This window comes from Solanum pennellii, chromosome 12 (genome assembly GCF_001406875.1).
Source record: "Solanum pennellii chromosome 12, SPENNV200".
Lineage (NCBI taxonomy): Eukaryota > Viridiplantae > Streptophyta > Magnoliopsida > Solanales > Solanaceae > Solanum > Solanum pennellii.
In genome coordinates, this window is record NC_028648.1 from 79,119,650 (window position 1) to 79,136,652 (window position 17,003).

General features: G+C 28.0%; 2 protein-coding genes across 2 annotated transcripts; both read left to right on the plus strand.

The window, feature by feature from the left end:
• The first annotated feature begins 4,697 nt into the window (after window positions 1–4,697).
• LOC107006028 (E3 ubiquitin-protein ligase ATL9-like) lies at window positions 4,698–6,284 on the plus strand. Its single transcript, XM_015204668.2, has one exon. The coding sequence runs from the start codon at window positions 4,993–4,995 to the stop codon at window positions 6,115–6,117; it is 1,125 nt and encodes a 374-aa protein (XP_015060154.1). The 5' UTR covers window positions 4,698–4,992; the 3' UTR covers window positions 6,118–6,284.
• An 8,352-nt stretch (window positions 6,285–14,636) lies between these two features.
• On the plus strand, window positions 14,637–16,564 carry LOC107006032 (purine permease 3-like). The gene is made up of 2 exons (XM_015204674.2): window positions 14,637–15,475; window positions 16,050–16,564. Exons 1-2 carry the CDS (start codon window positions 14,759–14,761, stop codon window positions 16,401–16,403), a joined length of 1,071 nt encoding a protein of 356 aa, XP_015060160.1. The 5' UTR covers window positions 14,637–14,758; the 3' UTR covers window positions 16,404–16,564.
• The last annotated feature ends 439 nt before the right edge of the window (window positions 16,565–17,003 follow it).

Below are 17,003 nucleotides of genomic sequence, written 5' to 3' on the forward strand. Positions count from 1 at the left end.
TTTTATAATTTAAAAAAAAACTATTAAAATGTCATATAGAGTAATTTTTAAACCCCTTTGCAACTAAATTAGGATTTCCCCTATGCTTAGTAATAGATATTAGATCAAATTTTAAAAAAATATTTTTATCCTATTTATACGATATAATTTTGCGACTAAGAATTGAATTCCCTTGTGACTTCGTCAATGCTCACCATACTCCATTTTAGGTATCAACTTATTTGAAATATATATATATATATATATATATATATATATATGAATTAGGGTTGTTCACGAGTTTTCACGTAAGATAGGATAATTGATCTTCTTATAGACATTGAAATTTTATGGTAATCTACAAAACATGTTTTGTTTCAATTAGGGTTTTTGAGGCTATTCTACCCTAAATCTTAGTTCTTGCCTATATAAAGGTAATATATTCCATTAAAAATGCATCTCGAATATCCCATAAATTCTTGGGTATTCACAAAGATATCACGAAGACAACAAATATTGTCTTTCTCAAAGAAGTCTCGAATTTTCATAAGCTCGTACTCATAAAGATCGAAATCTCGAATATTTTGCAAGGTCATGAAATATTCACAAAGATCAATTGAGATCAAATTGAATCTCAATATTATCCTATTTCGAGAAATATATCATCATTATATATATATATATATATATATATATATATATATATCTCCTCGAATCACAGAAAAATCTTAAGAGTCAAGGCCGGAAAAAAATTGTACCCGCACTATTCCCATATTGTTTTATCAATAAATTTCTTGTTTCTTCAGATTTTATTTATAATTAATTTATTTTTCATATATTTAAAATTCATTCGAAAACCTTTCTTATGAGTGTGATTTAACACAATCCCAATTCTCACGAATATTATTTATCTACCATACAAGTTGTAATTGCTTCAACTCACAAACTGGATTAAACATAGGATGATAAGACACAAAGTTTCAACCAAAAGTAAATATAAAAACATAAAAATCTAATTATCTCCAAAGAAAAAATTTAAGTATTATATTTCCAGTATACATGTCATTAGTGATAGATGACAGAGTAGTTGACAGATAGTTACATAATTCCTAAACTAATTAATGTATTAAAATTTCATTCATAATAAATTAAAAGATTGGAACAACTAATATCTCACGAATTTTTACATATAATATCCATTATATTTATTGAATTGGAGACGTGACATTTTTTTTCCTAATGAGACGTGACGTTTATTCATTAATTAAATTAGAGTCTAACCTCTATTTGTATAAATTGTGTTGAATTAACTACGCATTCAATAATATTCACTAACTTTTATTCATATCATGTATCGTAAATTCTTAATGACAATATACCACACAAACACAAAAATTAAGCATATTTAACAAAGAGATAAATCATGTAGTTGATGTACAAACAAAATTTGTTAAACACTTTAACTTCTAATATATAAATCTCAATATTAAATATTTCTATAAAAAACAATCCCTTGTAAGTAAGATTGGTCAACGGATCGGAACCGATTCACCGGACCGGAACGAACCGGTACCGGACCGGAACAGAACCTGTTGACCGGTATGTTGATCGGTACCGGGATGAACCGGACCGGAATTACCGGGATTAATAATCGGTTCCGTCTCGTTCCACTATATACCGGGATGGAACCGGAACGAACCGGAACGGACCGGGATGGAACAGGACGAAATAAACGGGACGATATTTTCTGGGATTACGAAAATATAATTATTTTTTTATTTTTCTAAGTATAAATTAATAGTTTTTAAATTTATACTATAATTTTTTACTTAAGTTTATTTTAAAGATATTTTAATAATTTTTTTTGTTGTTAAATTTGCAAGTAAAGTCTAATAAAATTTTCAAAATTTAAATCTTTTGAAGTTTATACTTTATAAGTTATTACTTATATTCATTAATATTTATTTTATAAGTTATATTTATAACTTGTGTCTTGTAAATATTAAATAAATAAAATTTATAATTTTAAAAAAATTAAATTGAAATAAGGATAAAGAATTACAAAAATTAAAAAATATCAATTTAATTTATTTAAATTTGTAACAAATTAAAATTTCAATTTACAACTATTAGTATAAAATATAAAATATAAAATATAATTTATAGAAAATATAAATATAAATTATATAAAATATAAAATATAAAAAAACTAATATATATTAAGTAAACCGGATCGGACCGGACCGGAACCGGGATGAACCGATACCGGTACACCGATATGAAATCACGATTCCGTCCCGTTCCGTGTACCGATTCAGACTATCCCGTCCCGTCCCGTAGGCAACCGAAACGGGACGAATCGGAACGAACCAGAACGATACCGGTACGTCCCGTTCCGTTGACCAGTCTTACTTGTAAGTTGTAGTAGTGTTTTCAATTTTCCAATATTGTTTTACATAAATAAATATATGTGGAATTGACAGCAGCACTACAATATTTGGTTGGCTTAAAATAAAAGGCAAACCCACATTTTAATAATAACGATCTGTCAAATGTTATGACCTTCTCCTAGGAACTTTATTTTTCTAGATAATATATGATTACAGATTTAATTTATGTGGTATCGTTTAATTTAATAATAATTTTTTTTTAAATTTATGATTTATAATAAATTTTAAATATTTATATAGCTATAAATCATTTCATTACGAAGAAAATAATATTTTTGAAATTAATTTTTTTAATTATAAAAAAGTAATTATTATTTTTGAAAATATTAAAACATAATATTGTGTAAATTGAGACATATAATTAATTCTAGTCGAACAACAATTTCTTATCTAAAAAATTAGGTGACACAACATTGAGTACCACTAAATTAGTCCTAAAATGTATATGTTGACTTTTTGGTCCTTTAAAAACTTCAAACAAGTTGATCATAGGTTTACCCAACCCATTAATATAATGTCAACAAATATCAATTTGCTAACCTCAATCATATACTATTCGAAAATTATAATATCCAAAATATTTAGCTTTATTTTTCATACCCTCGAAAGTTGTTTTGTTGTTGATTAGAATTATATAAATATTAAAAGCGTGAGAATATAATTATTTGAGTTTACGTGACATCACTTGATTAAGTATTAAAAAGAAATATAATTATGAAAAAATTTATGTATTATATTATATAATAATTAGTTATAGAAAGCTTAATTATTCACGTATTAATTGTTTCACTTTCTATCTTACATAAAACAAAGTGTTAGGTAGATTCCCTTATATTATGAGTTAAACATCATATTAATTGGATACATAAATAACTTCTCTCCTAATCAATTACCAAACATGATATTTATTATTGGGAAAAAGGTCTGATATACCCCTCAACTTTGTCATTTGGAGCTGATATACCCCTCGTTATAAAAGTGGCTCATATATGCCCTTACCGTTATACAAACGGCTCACATATACCCCTGCCGTTACAAAATGGCTCACATATACCCTTCATTTAACGGAAGTTAAAAAATTAGTTTTAAATTTATATTTATTACTTCTAATTTTTTTTAAAAAATTATTTAGGAGTATATATGATTCTTCTATCAAAGTTCAAGGTATATTTTAATTTTTTTCATACATAAATTATTTTTTGACTTCTTTTATTATAATTATTTGAGTTTCTTATTCTTATTTTGTTTTTTTCTTTCATTTCTTAGTTAAAAAAAAAAAATTAAACTATTTTTTTTGTGTGTATTGTAATTTAATTTCGTATTCGAAGAAAAAATTTGGTCATCTACAATAAGTTTTACAAGAATATTAGTGAAACATAAATAAATTTGATTATCAACATAATAATTATAAATTAGTCATTTAAACAAAAAAAAGTCAAAAAAAATATGTTTGACGAGGATTAAATTTACTCATATGAGATTATATTTTTTAGAAAAAAAAATAATAAAAATTTAAATTAAAATTATTATTTTTTTCATTTCCGTTAGAGGAAAAGGGTATATGTGAGCCATTTATTTACAAGTAGGGGTATATATGAACCACTTTCATAACAAGGGGTATATCAGCTCTAAATGACAAAGTTGAGGGGTATATCAGACCCTTTTCCCTTTATTATTTATGAAAGATTTAATATTTAGAGTGAATTATTAAAAATATCCCTAAATTTGGCATTAATAATTAGTTTTATCTTTCACAATTGACAACTTCAAAAATATTAATGACTAACTAAATTTAAATACACCCATGATCTTACAACATCATTAAAATATATATACCCATAAATTGTCACTAAGTTTAAGGGTGTTTTCAACACTTCTCTCAGTTTTTTGTTAAGAATCTCATGCTCCTACAAAAATTTGAGACCATTTAATAAAGTATGTTATATTTAATTAGTTAAGTAGAAAAATATTTTTAAACCATCAATAACTCCGAAATAAAATTAATAATATATATTAAGTTTAGAGATATTTTCAATATTTCACCTAAATTCATGTAAAACCTGTCTAGTCTCCAAAGTCAACCTTATCTATTTTTCCATGGGCGGCTACTTGTAATAAATTTATAACAAGTCATAGATTCTTCATCCCCACACTCTAGAAATTTCAAAAAGAAACAATCGCATTCCTTCTTTATATTCAGTTCGATATTTATAATGAAATTAGATTATTTTTAAAATACGAATGTTATATAGGTCATTTTTAGGGACACTAATCCTAATAAAATATTTTTCGTGATTCAAACATTACATAAATCTCAATTATCCTATTACATATCCCGTCCTCCCTTTCAACAATTTTAATTTGTAAGTAACGTAAAATAACCTATGACATTTTGTCTTTGTATATATGCATCTATATTTCCCCTTTTCTTGTCCTACATTCAAAATTCTTCCCTCTCACTTTTTCTCTTCCTCAAGCAATTCCACTTGAAGTTCCTTCTTTTTTTTTTCTTTTTTGGCTTCTTATCATCAACCATCACTATTCCTCTACTTTTTCGAGGAAAATGAAGCATAAGACGAATACATTTTATTTCGTCTTATGCTTTTTTCGCGTAGTAGCAGAAGCTGGTACAATTTTAGACACACCATCAATATCTCCAACAACGTTAACACACCCGATAGACCCCTCAAATGTTCAAATTAGCCCAACGTTAGCGGTTATACTTGCTTGTCTTGTATTAACCCTATTCGCCGGTGTCTTCATGTATATGCGTCGTATGAGCCCCGATTCCTTCGATCATTCATTAGGTTTTCATTTTCTACGAAATCGTTCTCCTATCTCTCGAGGGCTCGATCCTGAGATCATTAAAACGTTTCCAGTATTCATCTATTCAGATGTCAAATCATTGAATTTAGGCAAATCCATCTTAGAATGCGCGGTTTGTCTCAACGAATTCGAAGAGGAAGAAACTCTCCGTCTCTTACCAAATTGTCATCATGTTTTTCACCCCGAATGTATCGATGCTTGGCTCGCCTTCCGAACCACTTGCCCCGTCTGCCGAACCAATCTCAAAACCAAACCAATTAAACAAACCCATCCTCAACATGTAAATTCAGTTACTGACACTGTCATTGATATCCACGTGACAAGTCATTGTGGACCCCAGGAGGGTCCACAAGAGGTAAATAATGCATCGCCTCATAATATTTCGAATTTTAGTAATGCAAAAAGGAAAACTCCTGATTTTATTAGCATTACAAGAAAATCATCAACACCTAGACGAACGAATATATCGCGTATGTTTAATCGATCACACTCAACGGGTCATTCGTTGATTCAACCGGGTCAAAATTGCGAGAGGTTTACGCTAAAATTACCGGAGGATGCACGTAAAAGATTGATGGAATTAAGCTTGAGTAGAGCTTATAACAATGGTGAAGTTTTATCTCTAGAGAGGAGTTCATCTAAAGGGTACCGGTTCGAACCGGGAAATGGGCGGTTCAAGTTTTTATCGACTCCGAATTTGTTATCTAATAAACCCGGTTCGTCAAAGGAGGAGAAAAGTGAAAAAGAACCGAAGAATCTGTTGAAGTCCGTTAAGTCGCCGTTAAGTTTGTTATGTTTGACGGAAAAGGAGGAAACGGGAGAAAGATCTTTTACTTATTTAAGATCTAATCCTTCAAGTTAGATAAATTTACATATCTTCCTCATTTCTTTTTTAATTTTTACATAAAGATTCTTTATCATAAAAAAAGAAGAAGTAATATATTGTATATAGTGATTGATCGGATAGTTAATAGGAAATTATGGCGAATTACGAAAATGAATAGAGGAAAATGATTTTTTTGTTTTTAATTTGGTGTGAACTCGATTAATTGGAGTTCACATAGTTATATCTCGTAATGTCTTACTCGAAATTCGAAGGAAAGAACTCCTTCTTAAGAATTTTTCTATAATTAAAATTCGAACGAGCTGAGGTTACAGATTAAGAAAGGTGAACCACCTCCTTTATGATGCAATTTCCCAGATATTTTATAGGTCAAAACAAGATTCTTTCATGTATAAAAATATTTATTTTTTTAATAATATCTTCAAAAATTAAAATGTTTCATAGTTGAAGTGTCATCATGTAAAATTGCCTACCCAATGCTCTCTTGCAATCATCAATTTCAAAAAATAAGGGAAATTTTGGTATATAGCTATCATTTTGTCTTTTATTAAAAATATCATTGCCTTATTTGTATTTATGAAACATAATAGTAATAGTTTGTATTTGTGCACAAACGAAATATATTATATTGGTACATTTAATAAATATTAATTTCTTTGCCTAAATGTATTAACGTGTATATATATGTTAATTAACCCTAAATTCTCGTTTTACTATGGTTTTCTTAAACTATCATGCACTATTTCGGATAATTAAAGAATATTAATTTGTTGGTCACATAATTTTTCTATTCTTTTACTACTTAAAAATTGATTTAACTTTAACACTCACACTTAGGTCAAGTGGTACGACCACTAATCCATATTATTATTATTATTTTTGCCTAGACTAGATATTTCATTAAAAGATTTAAAGCATGTCTGAATTGAATCATTTAAAGTGTTTTGAGTTAAAAATGATTTTTTAAGAACTTTTGAAGTATTTGAATAAATTAAAGAAAAATGCTTATTATAAACATTTGAATTTAAGTTAAAATGATTAAAAGAAATAAAAAAATCATTAGTTGGAATATTAATTTATAAATTAAAAACCAAAAGCATATTCAAAGGCTCTTATTTCATCAAATTTTGTCTTTAATCCACTAGGCCCAGTATATATGCTCTCATAAATAATTGAAATATATTTCTACTTTGCTTCATTAGTGGAAGAACCATCATGACATTAGGGGCCAACTATATATATCTTTATCTTAGATTCATCCTCTCCTTTGACATTAAGCACTTCACCTTTTCTAATTATTTTTTATTAGAGGCCTAAAATATGAGATCAATTATAGGTAATTTTTGTTTAATTTGTTCATAATTTTAATGATTGTGTTTAAAATAATTTGAATTGAGTTCAATTTCAACTTATTCAAGCCATAATACATATTGATAGAATATTCAATTGAACCCAATTTAATCTTCACTTTCAATCCATTTTAAGACTCTTTATTTGTTGTGTAATGTATATTTCTATATTGAAGGTATGAATAAGTATCTACTTTATATCTTTTAGGATTGAACAACTTTTACATATAGCAAACACAAAAATTCATATTTGTATGTTATAGAAAAGTTTGCATAATTGTGCTCCAACAGACATAAATATGTATATTTTGCTATATATATACAAAAAGAAAAAACAGTTGTATAATTCGCTTACATATACAAAGAACCAATTGTATAATTCACTATACATATACAAAAGAAAACAGTTATATACAGATCAATTGTATGATTTGTGAATCTATAAAATGAGAAAGAGAGAAAGACAAAAGAAAATTGGGCAGATCAATATTTGTATATTATATAATTATAAGTGTATATATGTATTTGCATGTGTATATACAATTTCTCTCGTTTTATACAAACAGAAACACAATTTATACATTTCGTTTCTGTTTGTATAGATGCGAGGGTAGCGAGTGAGATCTGAGAGAAGGGAGAGAGGGAACGAAAATATATGTATGTATATAATTTTTTCTCGCTTTATACAAACATAAACGCATTTTATACGTATGCATTTGTATAAAAGCGAGAGATGGAGCGAGAGAGGGAGAGTGGCGATCGAGAGTTTGAGGGAGAGAGGTGACTGACAAACAGTTTGCTACATGGCACAATTAAATCAAAGTGTGGTTATAGCATTTAATTTGATTTATTAGTTTGTCATTATACACAATTTTCCCTTTACGATTTATCAAGACTCAAACTCGTGTTTAAGCCCAAGCCATTTTAGCCCAAAGTAAACTTGGGTGGGTCATGACCCAACCCAATATCTATTTTAATCTATTTTAATATCTATAATTTCAATCCAATGTGCCACATTTGGCACTTATTTTTTTATTTGTTTTCCACTTAGTGTTGGAGCCCTCATTAGAGTTCTGACTAAATCTGGATCACTCATCGTAGGATCCACTCCTGGGTGACACTTCCAACATGATTTTCTCAAAACCAAAGGATAGTCGCCGAGACATTTGGTTAAAGATGGAGCAGTCCCACCCCTGCACCATAATTGATATCGGTACCTTAGCTTTTCTAATTTTACTGCAATTAGCGATCATTCTTGTCCAACTTATTGTTTGCTATTCCGGTAAAGACGATATAAAAATCTAAATTTAATATTTAAATAAAATTTTAATTTTTATATCAATCTAATTTCATATCGTATGTTTAAACGATCCTAAGGGTCACAATTTTTTTATTTTGTTTCTTTTTTGTGTAGGGTAATATTCTCAACATTTCCAATATAAACAAAACCCTGTGATAGAGCTATTTGCCCTTTAATTATATGCATCTCTCTCAAGTTCACATAACTTTGGCATATCAAGTACTTCAAGTTAGATTAGTTTACATTTGCAACCCTTTTTTTATTCGAAATTCTAGCATTTTTTAGTTAGCTGGTTAAAAAGATATTGAGTAAATTTTAGGTTTAGCAAACATAAAAATCATATTTGTATGTTAAAGTTATAGTTTGCATAATTTGCTCTATGGAGCATCAAATTTGTATAAATCGCTAGCAGACCTCTCGTTTGTATAAAAGTACAACAATTGTATATGCATATCGGTTAAATAACATATATAATAACTATGTATATGTATTAATGATTGTGTTTGTATTATGCATAAAATTTAAATCTGTATACAATTGAATCGAAATAAAACATTTTTATATCAAATCTCTCTCGCTCGCTCGCTTTAAACAACACAAATTATACATTGTAATTTGTATAATTTGTGTTTGTATAAAACGAGAAAGAGAGAAAGGCAAAAGAGAACATATTAGGGGAAGACTTGTATTTGTATAATTATAAGTGTATAGGACGAAAATATATGTATTTGTATTTGTATATACAGTTTTCTCTCACTTTATACAAACACAAACACAATATATACATTTGTGTTTGTATAAAGTGAGAGAGACGAGGGAGAGTGGCGAACGAGATTCTCTAGGGAGTTATGACATTTAATTTGAATTAATAGTTTGTTATTTTCCAAAAATATTTCGCCCACCTAGCTGTTAAAGTAATATCTAATGTATTCTCTATGTACAACCAATGTATGATAAAGTATAGAACAATATGTACGTAAATATACAAATTATGCATGAATTATAGATGATTGTTATGCATAACTACATTTATCATGCAAATAAATGATATTTTAAGAATTTTTTTATATATATATACACACTTGAAATCCTATTAATTAATAGAGATAAAATGATAAATTCACTATACAAATTAATATTTTTTTAATAGGTGTGCAAAGTAAAAATATAACAAGTAAAAAGGGACAAAATGAGTAATTTATTAAGTCAAAGTTAAAAGTCATAAGCAGATGATATCCTATTTTAATTTTTGACTTATTTTAGAACTTTTTTGGCAAAAAAATAGATGCTTAAAAACATTTTATAACTTTTTCAAATACCTCCAAAATTTTAAAAAACACCTAAAAATGCTAAATTACTGACATTAAATCAGAAAATCGAGTCCAACAAAATGGCCTGAAAATAAAGAAGAGCTAAGGTGGTTTAAATACATGAGCTGGCCCATGTAGCTTAGGCCCATTCCTAACATCCCCATGAAGCTGGAAGCCTTAAAAGGCTCCATGCATAATAACATAACTTTTATCTCAGCTATCCTGTATAATAACACGCATCGTTGATGTCGTTCCGAGCAAAAATCCAACTTGGAAAGTAACAATGTGTTGCTCTATGTCAAAGAATTTAGTAAACATCAAGGGAAAAGGGTAAAAAATGTCCTTAATACTATGTGAAAGGAGCAAAAATGCCTCTGTTTATAGTTTGGTTAAAATGCTCTTACCGTTAATACTTTACTCAAAAATGCCCTTAAGCTATACAAAAAGGAACAAAAATATCCTCCTTTTGTTGTTTGGTCCAAAAAATATCCTTGTCGACTGTGGTCCAAAAATGTTGTTATTGTTATTTAATGGGTAAAAAATGCTCATTATTTAAAATAAATATATTATTATTTTCTTTTTAACACATTCTTTTCTAATACTATATTTTAACAAGAAATTAGCAAATGTTAATCCTACTTCAATTCAGAAAAATAAAGAAAATATTTCTTATTTTATTATAATTATTTTTTATGGTTATATAAATATAAATTAATGGTGAATATAATATAATTTTATATATGTGAAATATATTATATGTCGTTTATTTAGTTTTAATTGATAAAATGAGATTAAGAAGACAAAAAATATTTTTTACATTTTTATTTGGTAAAGTGATTTTAAAAGAAATAAAACAAGAATAGTGTTCTTTAATAATATTTAAATTAGAAAGAAGATGTGTTTAAAAAGAAAAAAAATATTTATTCTTAAAGGGCATTGTTAACCCATTTTGTAACTATAAGGGCATTTCTGGATCAAAATATTGACTGTAAGGACATTTTAAGCTAAAGTATTGACGTTAAGGACATTTTTGAGCTAAACTATAAACGAAGGACATTTTTGTTCCTTTCACATAGTTTAAGGACATTTCTTACTCTTTTCCCAAGCATTAATATTCTTTTCAAGAAGTATAATCAAATACTACTTCATCTTCGACTTCAACTATATAAATTTCAATTAAAATGAAAAATATTTGAAGTCTATGACCAAACAGCTATTAGGAAAAATGAGAGAATTGCATTACATCCTCAGAGTGTCATATGCATTTAGAGGCATTGAAACTAAAGAGTCTGTTTGTATTGACTCAAAATTTGGTCAAATTTATTTTAAAGGTTTTTTTTGCTTTTGAAAGTGTTTACAAGGTTAAAAGTAACTTAAAATAAGTTGAAACGACTTAAAAGAACACGAGCTAATGTATACCCTTCTGTGAACCAATTTTGGAAGTGTTTGGCAAGGAACATAATTGCACTCTTCTTCGTGGAAGTTTGAAGGAATGATTTTTTGGTACCTTTAAACTCTTCAACTAATCTGAAGTTGCTTGAGTTATATGATTTTGTTGGGCAGTTATATTTCGAAGAGGACAAGTCGAGAATAATACTGCTAGATCGGTGTAGATTATACCGTACTGAGTTTAAATGTAAAGAGCAAGATATTCACATCCCATCCTGAATATTTTTTAATTTGTTTTTTGTTCATTTTATTTAAACTATAATTCTTTATATTTATGATATATTACACCAATAAAGAACATATCAAACATGTGTTCCATACATTTCCTTTTAAGTGCTACTCTTTCTCCCAAAAGTGGCATTAAACTTTTAGAGAAGCACTTTGCCAACTACTTTAGGTGGTCTTAATGGTCATGATTAATTAAACAAAAATGCCCATTATTAGATCTTCTTGCAAAATCTTTGCTACCCTACTGATGAAGAAAGTTATATTAGCATAAAGAGAATGGAAGACATTAGAACCACCTTTGTGTATTAAAAGTGGTGGAGATTTATCCCAATCTCTTTTACTATTTATCTTTATTATATTCAAACATAAATAATAGTGTGAGAGCTAGGGCTCACCCTAGCTACTGCTAATTATGTATGTATGGACTTCTAGATTGTGGAAGATAACATGATATGTGTTACTATTCGAATTTCGCGAGTCAAATAATTTAGTTTTGATCATGAATTTTGATATGACATCAAAAGTATTTGAAATAAAATTTACATATTTGATACGACATAAATGTTATATAAGCTACGATACTTTTGACGTTATATAAATTATTGTATAAAAACTACTTATTTAAATTTTAAAATTTAAAAAATGTACTGTTACATAAATTGAGACAAGAACGGATGGATCGGAGTACTTTTGGTGGGACAATTGGACAGGCAAGGGTCCATTGGTAGATGCTCTTCCATAGACTTGTAAAAGCGCCAAAACGACATAATGTCAAGTCCCTCTTATATGGAAAATTTTATGAAAAAAATACAATATGGTTTGCTTGGAAGCCAAAAAAAATATAAAAATAAAAAAAAATACCGATCCAAGATTGGTATTATCTTTGAAAATAAAATTTTTAGAAAGTACAAATAAAAAACAACATAAGCTTTTTAACCAATAACCATATTTAATGACTACCTCATGGTAAAAATGTACGTATTCGTTACTGATGATTTCAAATCAATTTCTCTGATAATCGATTTGAGGAAATCGATTTTAATTTATTTATTTTTTAGTATTATCTATCGAAAATCATAATGAGCACTCTTTATGAATTGGTGGTAACATAGATGTGACATATATTAAGGGGTAGCTTCATTAATATTGTGTAGCTGTTTTAACTTGATCTTTTGAATTACAAGGTTCTTGTTATGACACCAATGCTCAAAATTATTGATATATAGTGACCATTTCAATTATTTCAATGAGAAAATAAAGCTCACTAAAGCCATATTGTCCCATCCTTGAGTGTGGTTTTTAAAGAGCAAGTGAAAATAGAGTGATTATTTATTGTGACTTGTTAAATTATATTGATAATATAAAAAATCTTTATATTCTCTTTTTTTACATATATATATTTTATTTTATTTTTTTTTTATTTTTTTTCTTCTTATCGTTATCACCTTTCATTTTGAAGCATAAAAAGTTATTAATGTTATTGTATTTATTTTGTTCATTCCACCTTATGTCTCCCAAGAAATTAATTAATTCAATCACAAGAAGCAAAGAAAATGATGGCTAACAAAACCTCTTAAATATTTGTGGTTATTTCATCCAAGTAAAATTAACACACGAGTGTTTTATTTATTTAATATATTATCTTTTTACTAGGCTTCTCATCAGAGGTATAGTCAAAAAAATTTATAAGGGGTTTAAAATCGAAAAAATTGACACACGAAGTAGTCAAAGGCGATTCGACATCTACTACATATATTTAAAAAATTATTTTAATCATAAAAATAATATAATTTTTTGCCGAAAGGGGTTCGGATGAACTCTCCGCCACTGCTTCTCACATGAGCTTATTTGACTCATTCAGTTCAACTCAATCCAACTATTTGGACACTTGTTTTAATTTCTATTTTTGGGATCGAAGCCCCCCAAAAAATCAATTGGGTGACATTTTAAATTCCTATAATTTCTTAGCTAATTTTATTTGTTTGTACTTAATGAAAGTATTCCATTGATTAAATGCATATGTTTTTTTTAAAGGTGTAAGCACTTAACTGACTGAATGGAGCTTAACCATTTTAGTTTAACTCCATCCAACTATTTGGACATTTGTTAATCCCTATACAAAGTATTAATAAGCACATATTTTCACTTACCACCATTTACACCGCTAATTATTAACATCAATCAATTTCTCCATCGCCTATTACTATCAACTGCCATTTGTCGAGAAAGTAACCACAACATCAACTATCTCCATCATGACAACTATCACCATCATTATTACTAGCCATTTGACCAATCATCACCAACGTGAGTCACTACAACACTAATCATTTCTACAAATCATTTTTAATATCACTAGCAAACATAAATATTTCATAGATAATTTTATTTCATTCAATTTATATCTTTAAAATATTTTATTATTTTTTATTTAAATTATATATTTATCATGTTCAAGATTAAATAAATTATGGATAAACAAACATCGCAATCATTATGCATTTATATCTAGAAATATTATATTAATCATTAAATGAAACATCAAATTCCAAAAAACAAATGAGCCCTTAAAACTATATGCTCTATATTCACCAAGTAGATGTAATAACAATAATAATATTAATTCTTTTGTTCATATTTAATGAGGTTTAATTATTATAACTTAAACACAACTACAACATGACAATATCTGTTGTTTTCTTCCTTCATTACTCAAATTCTCATAAGTCTAGCTAGCTAGGTACATGTTGCTATTGGAAATATTAATGATGATTAAATGATATACATAGCCAATATTCCAATTTACTTTATATAATTAAAACATATGTCTACATACTTATATCTATATAAACTACATGATTAAGGTTTTAGATAGAAATTGCTCAACCATACACTTCCAAATAATGTACTATTTGAAAGTGACCACTCCATTATTTGTCAAACCAATTATATCAATAGATTCACATTCTTCTCAATTATAAAAGTTGAGTTCTCACTACAAACTAAACCAAACAAAAAATAAAATGGAAGAAGAAGCAAATTTTTTAAGTATCAATATGAAGAGATTCCTCTTGATTATAAATTGTTTATTATTATCCGTTGGTGTTTGTGGTGGCCCTTTAATGATGCGTTTATATTTTGTTGAAGGTGGTTTAAGAATATGGTTTAATAGTTGGTTACAAACCGGTGGATGGCCACTCACAATTATACCACTAGTCATCTTATATTTCTATCGACGAAAAATCGAAGGCTCTGATACCAAGTTGTATTATACCACACCTCGAATTTTTATTGCATCGTTTGTTATTGGTGTTGTTACGGGATTTGATGCTTATCTTTATTCGTGGGGAGGGTCAAAACTCCCCGTGTCAACGTCTTCCCTTCTTATCGCAGCTCAACTTGCCTTCACAGCGATAGGGGCTTACTTCATAGTGAAGATAAAATTTACGTCATATTCAATTAACGCGGTGGTTTTATTGACACTTGGCGCGGTTTTATTGGGTATTCGATCGAATGGTGATCGACCGGAGGGTGTTACAAGTAAAGAGTATGTTATTGGTTTTATTATGACACTTTTGGCTGCAGCTTTGTATGGACTTATTTTGCCTTGTATTGAGTTGATGTATTTGAAGGCTAAACAAGCTATTACTGCAACATTGGTGTTGGAGATTCAAATGGTTATGTGTTTTGCTTCTACTGCTTTTTGTACCATTGGAATGATTGCTAACAAAGATTTTCAGGTATTTTCTTTAACGAGATCAATTCAGAATTTAAAATTTATATGGTATAAACTCTAAGTTCATATTTGTATAGTTGAAGGAATTTGTTTTATTATATATGTACACATTGTGTAGGGTTTGGAGTAGGGTATATATGTGGAGTCTGCAGATCGCGGATTAGGGTAAAAGATTAATAGTTAGTGGAGTTTTCTCTTGTTTCTCAAAGGGTTTAAGCTTAAATAGTGTTTGTCTGGTACTAATAGTTTATTTTTGTAGTGTCTTGGCTTGACTTTCAACCACCATCGATATTTTGATTATTGTAATATTTTGTTATTCTTAATGTTTATCTAGTAGTTGCTATATTTTCTACTCCGTCATTTTTAATCTAATTTCTCTACTCAAGTTGAGGATTTTCCGAAAACAGTCTATCTCTTTACCTACATAAAGTAGTGATTAGGTCTGCGTACGCTGTCTCAATATAGTAGTTAATTTACTCTATTTTCAACTTATATGGATATGTCTACCACATCTTAATAGCAATCTCTATAGTCTCTTCATTTTAAGTCATATAACATGTGACTTATTATTTTTGTAGGCAATATCAAGGGAAGCAAAAAAATTTAACCTTGGAGAAGTTAGATATTATATAGTTGTAATATGGAGTGCTATTATTTGGCAATGTTTCTTTGTTGGTGCTGTTGGAGTTATTTACCTCTCTTCTTCTTTAATGTCTGGAGTTTTGATTGCAGTTTTACTGCCAATTACTGAAATATTAGGAGTAATTTTCTTTGGTGAAAAATTCTCAAGTGAAAAAGGACTTTCACTTTTTCTTTCTCTTTGGGGTTTTGTTTCTTATTTTTATGGAGAATTTAAACAAGCAAAGAAAGTTGAGAAGAAGAAAATTCAAGAAAATGAGATGACAACAACAACACAAATAGAACCAGCTTGACTTACTATTTATGATTCTCAAGTATCGTTAAATTCATAGTTATATAATATGAAAAGTAATACCTATCGTATCGTTAAATTCATCATTATGTAATCATGAAAAGTAGTGTCAGTTTATGTGATGACCATGCCTAGTGTTATGTTGTTTTCTATTCTTTTTTATTACTTGGTATTATTTAATTTTAAGTAATATTATGCTAGAATGCTACTTTTATTTTAATAATATTGTAAATTTTATTCTTGAGATTTTTAATATTTGATATTATGAAACGATGAAAAATGATAAAAATTTATATAAATATTGTATTCATAAAAAGTTATATGCAATATAATACGATACATAGAGCGCGATATGTAATAATAATAATAAAAAAAAATTCAAACAAAAAGTCATGTAAGTTTTTCTTATTTATTATTGGGATTTTTTTTTGTCACTTTCAAGTCTATTATAATATAATTGAAAGATTTGTATTTTTTCAGCACAATACTCGTGTTATATTACTAATTGTAGAAATTTTGCAATAATGTATTTAATTCAACGCTTACTATTCAAGACACGACAATTGAGTAAAATAATTGAAGAAACACTTATCTAAGATTT

Coding starts and splice junctions, on each gene's coding strand:
- LOC107006028 (XM_015204668.2), top strand. CDS start 4,993: ATGAAGCATAAGACGAATACATTTTATTTCGTCTTATGCTTTTTTCGC.
- LOC107006032 (XM_015204674.2), top strand. CDS start 14,759: ATGGAAGAAGAAGCAAATTTTTTAAGTATCAATATGAAGAGATTCCTC. Junction 15,476..16,049: donor TTGCTAACAAAGATTTTCAG/GTATTTTCTTTA, acceptor TTATTTTTGTAG/GCAATATCAAGGGAAGCAAA.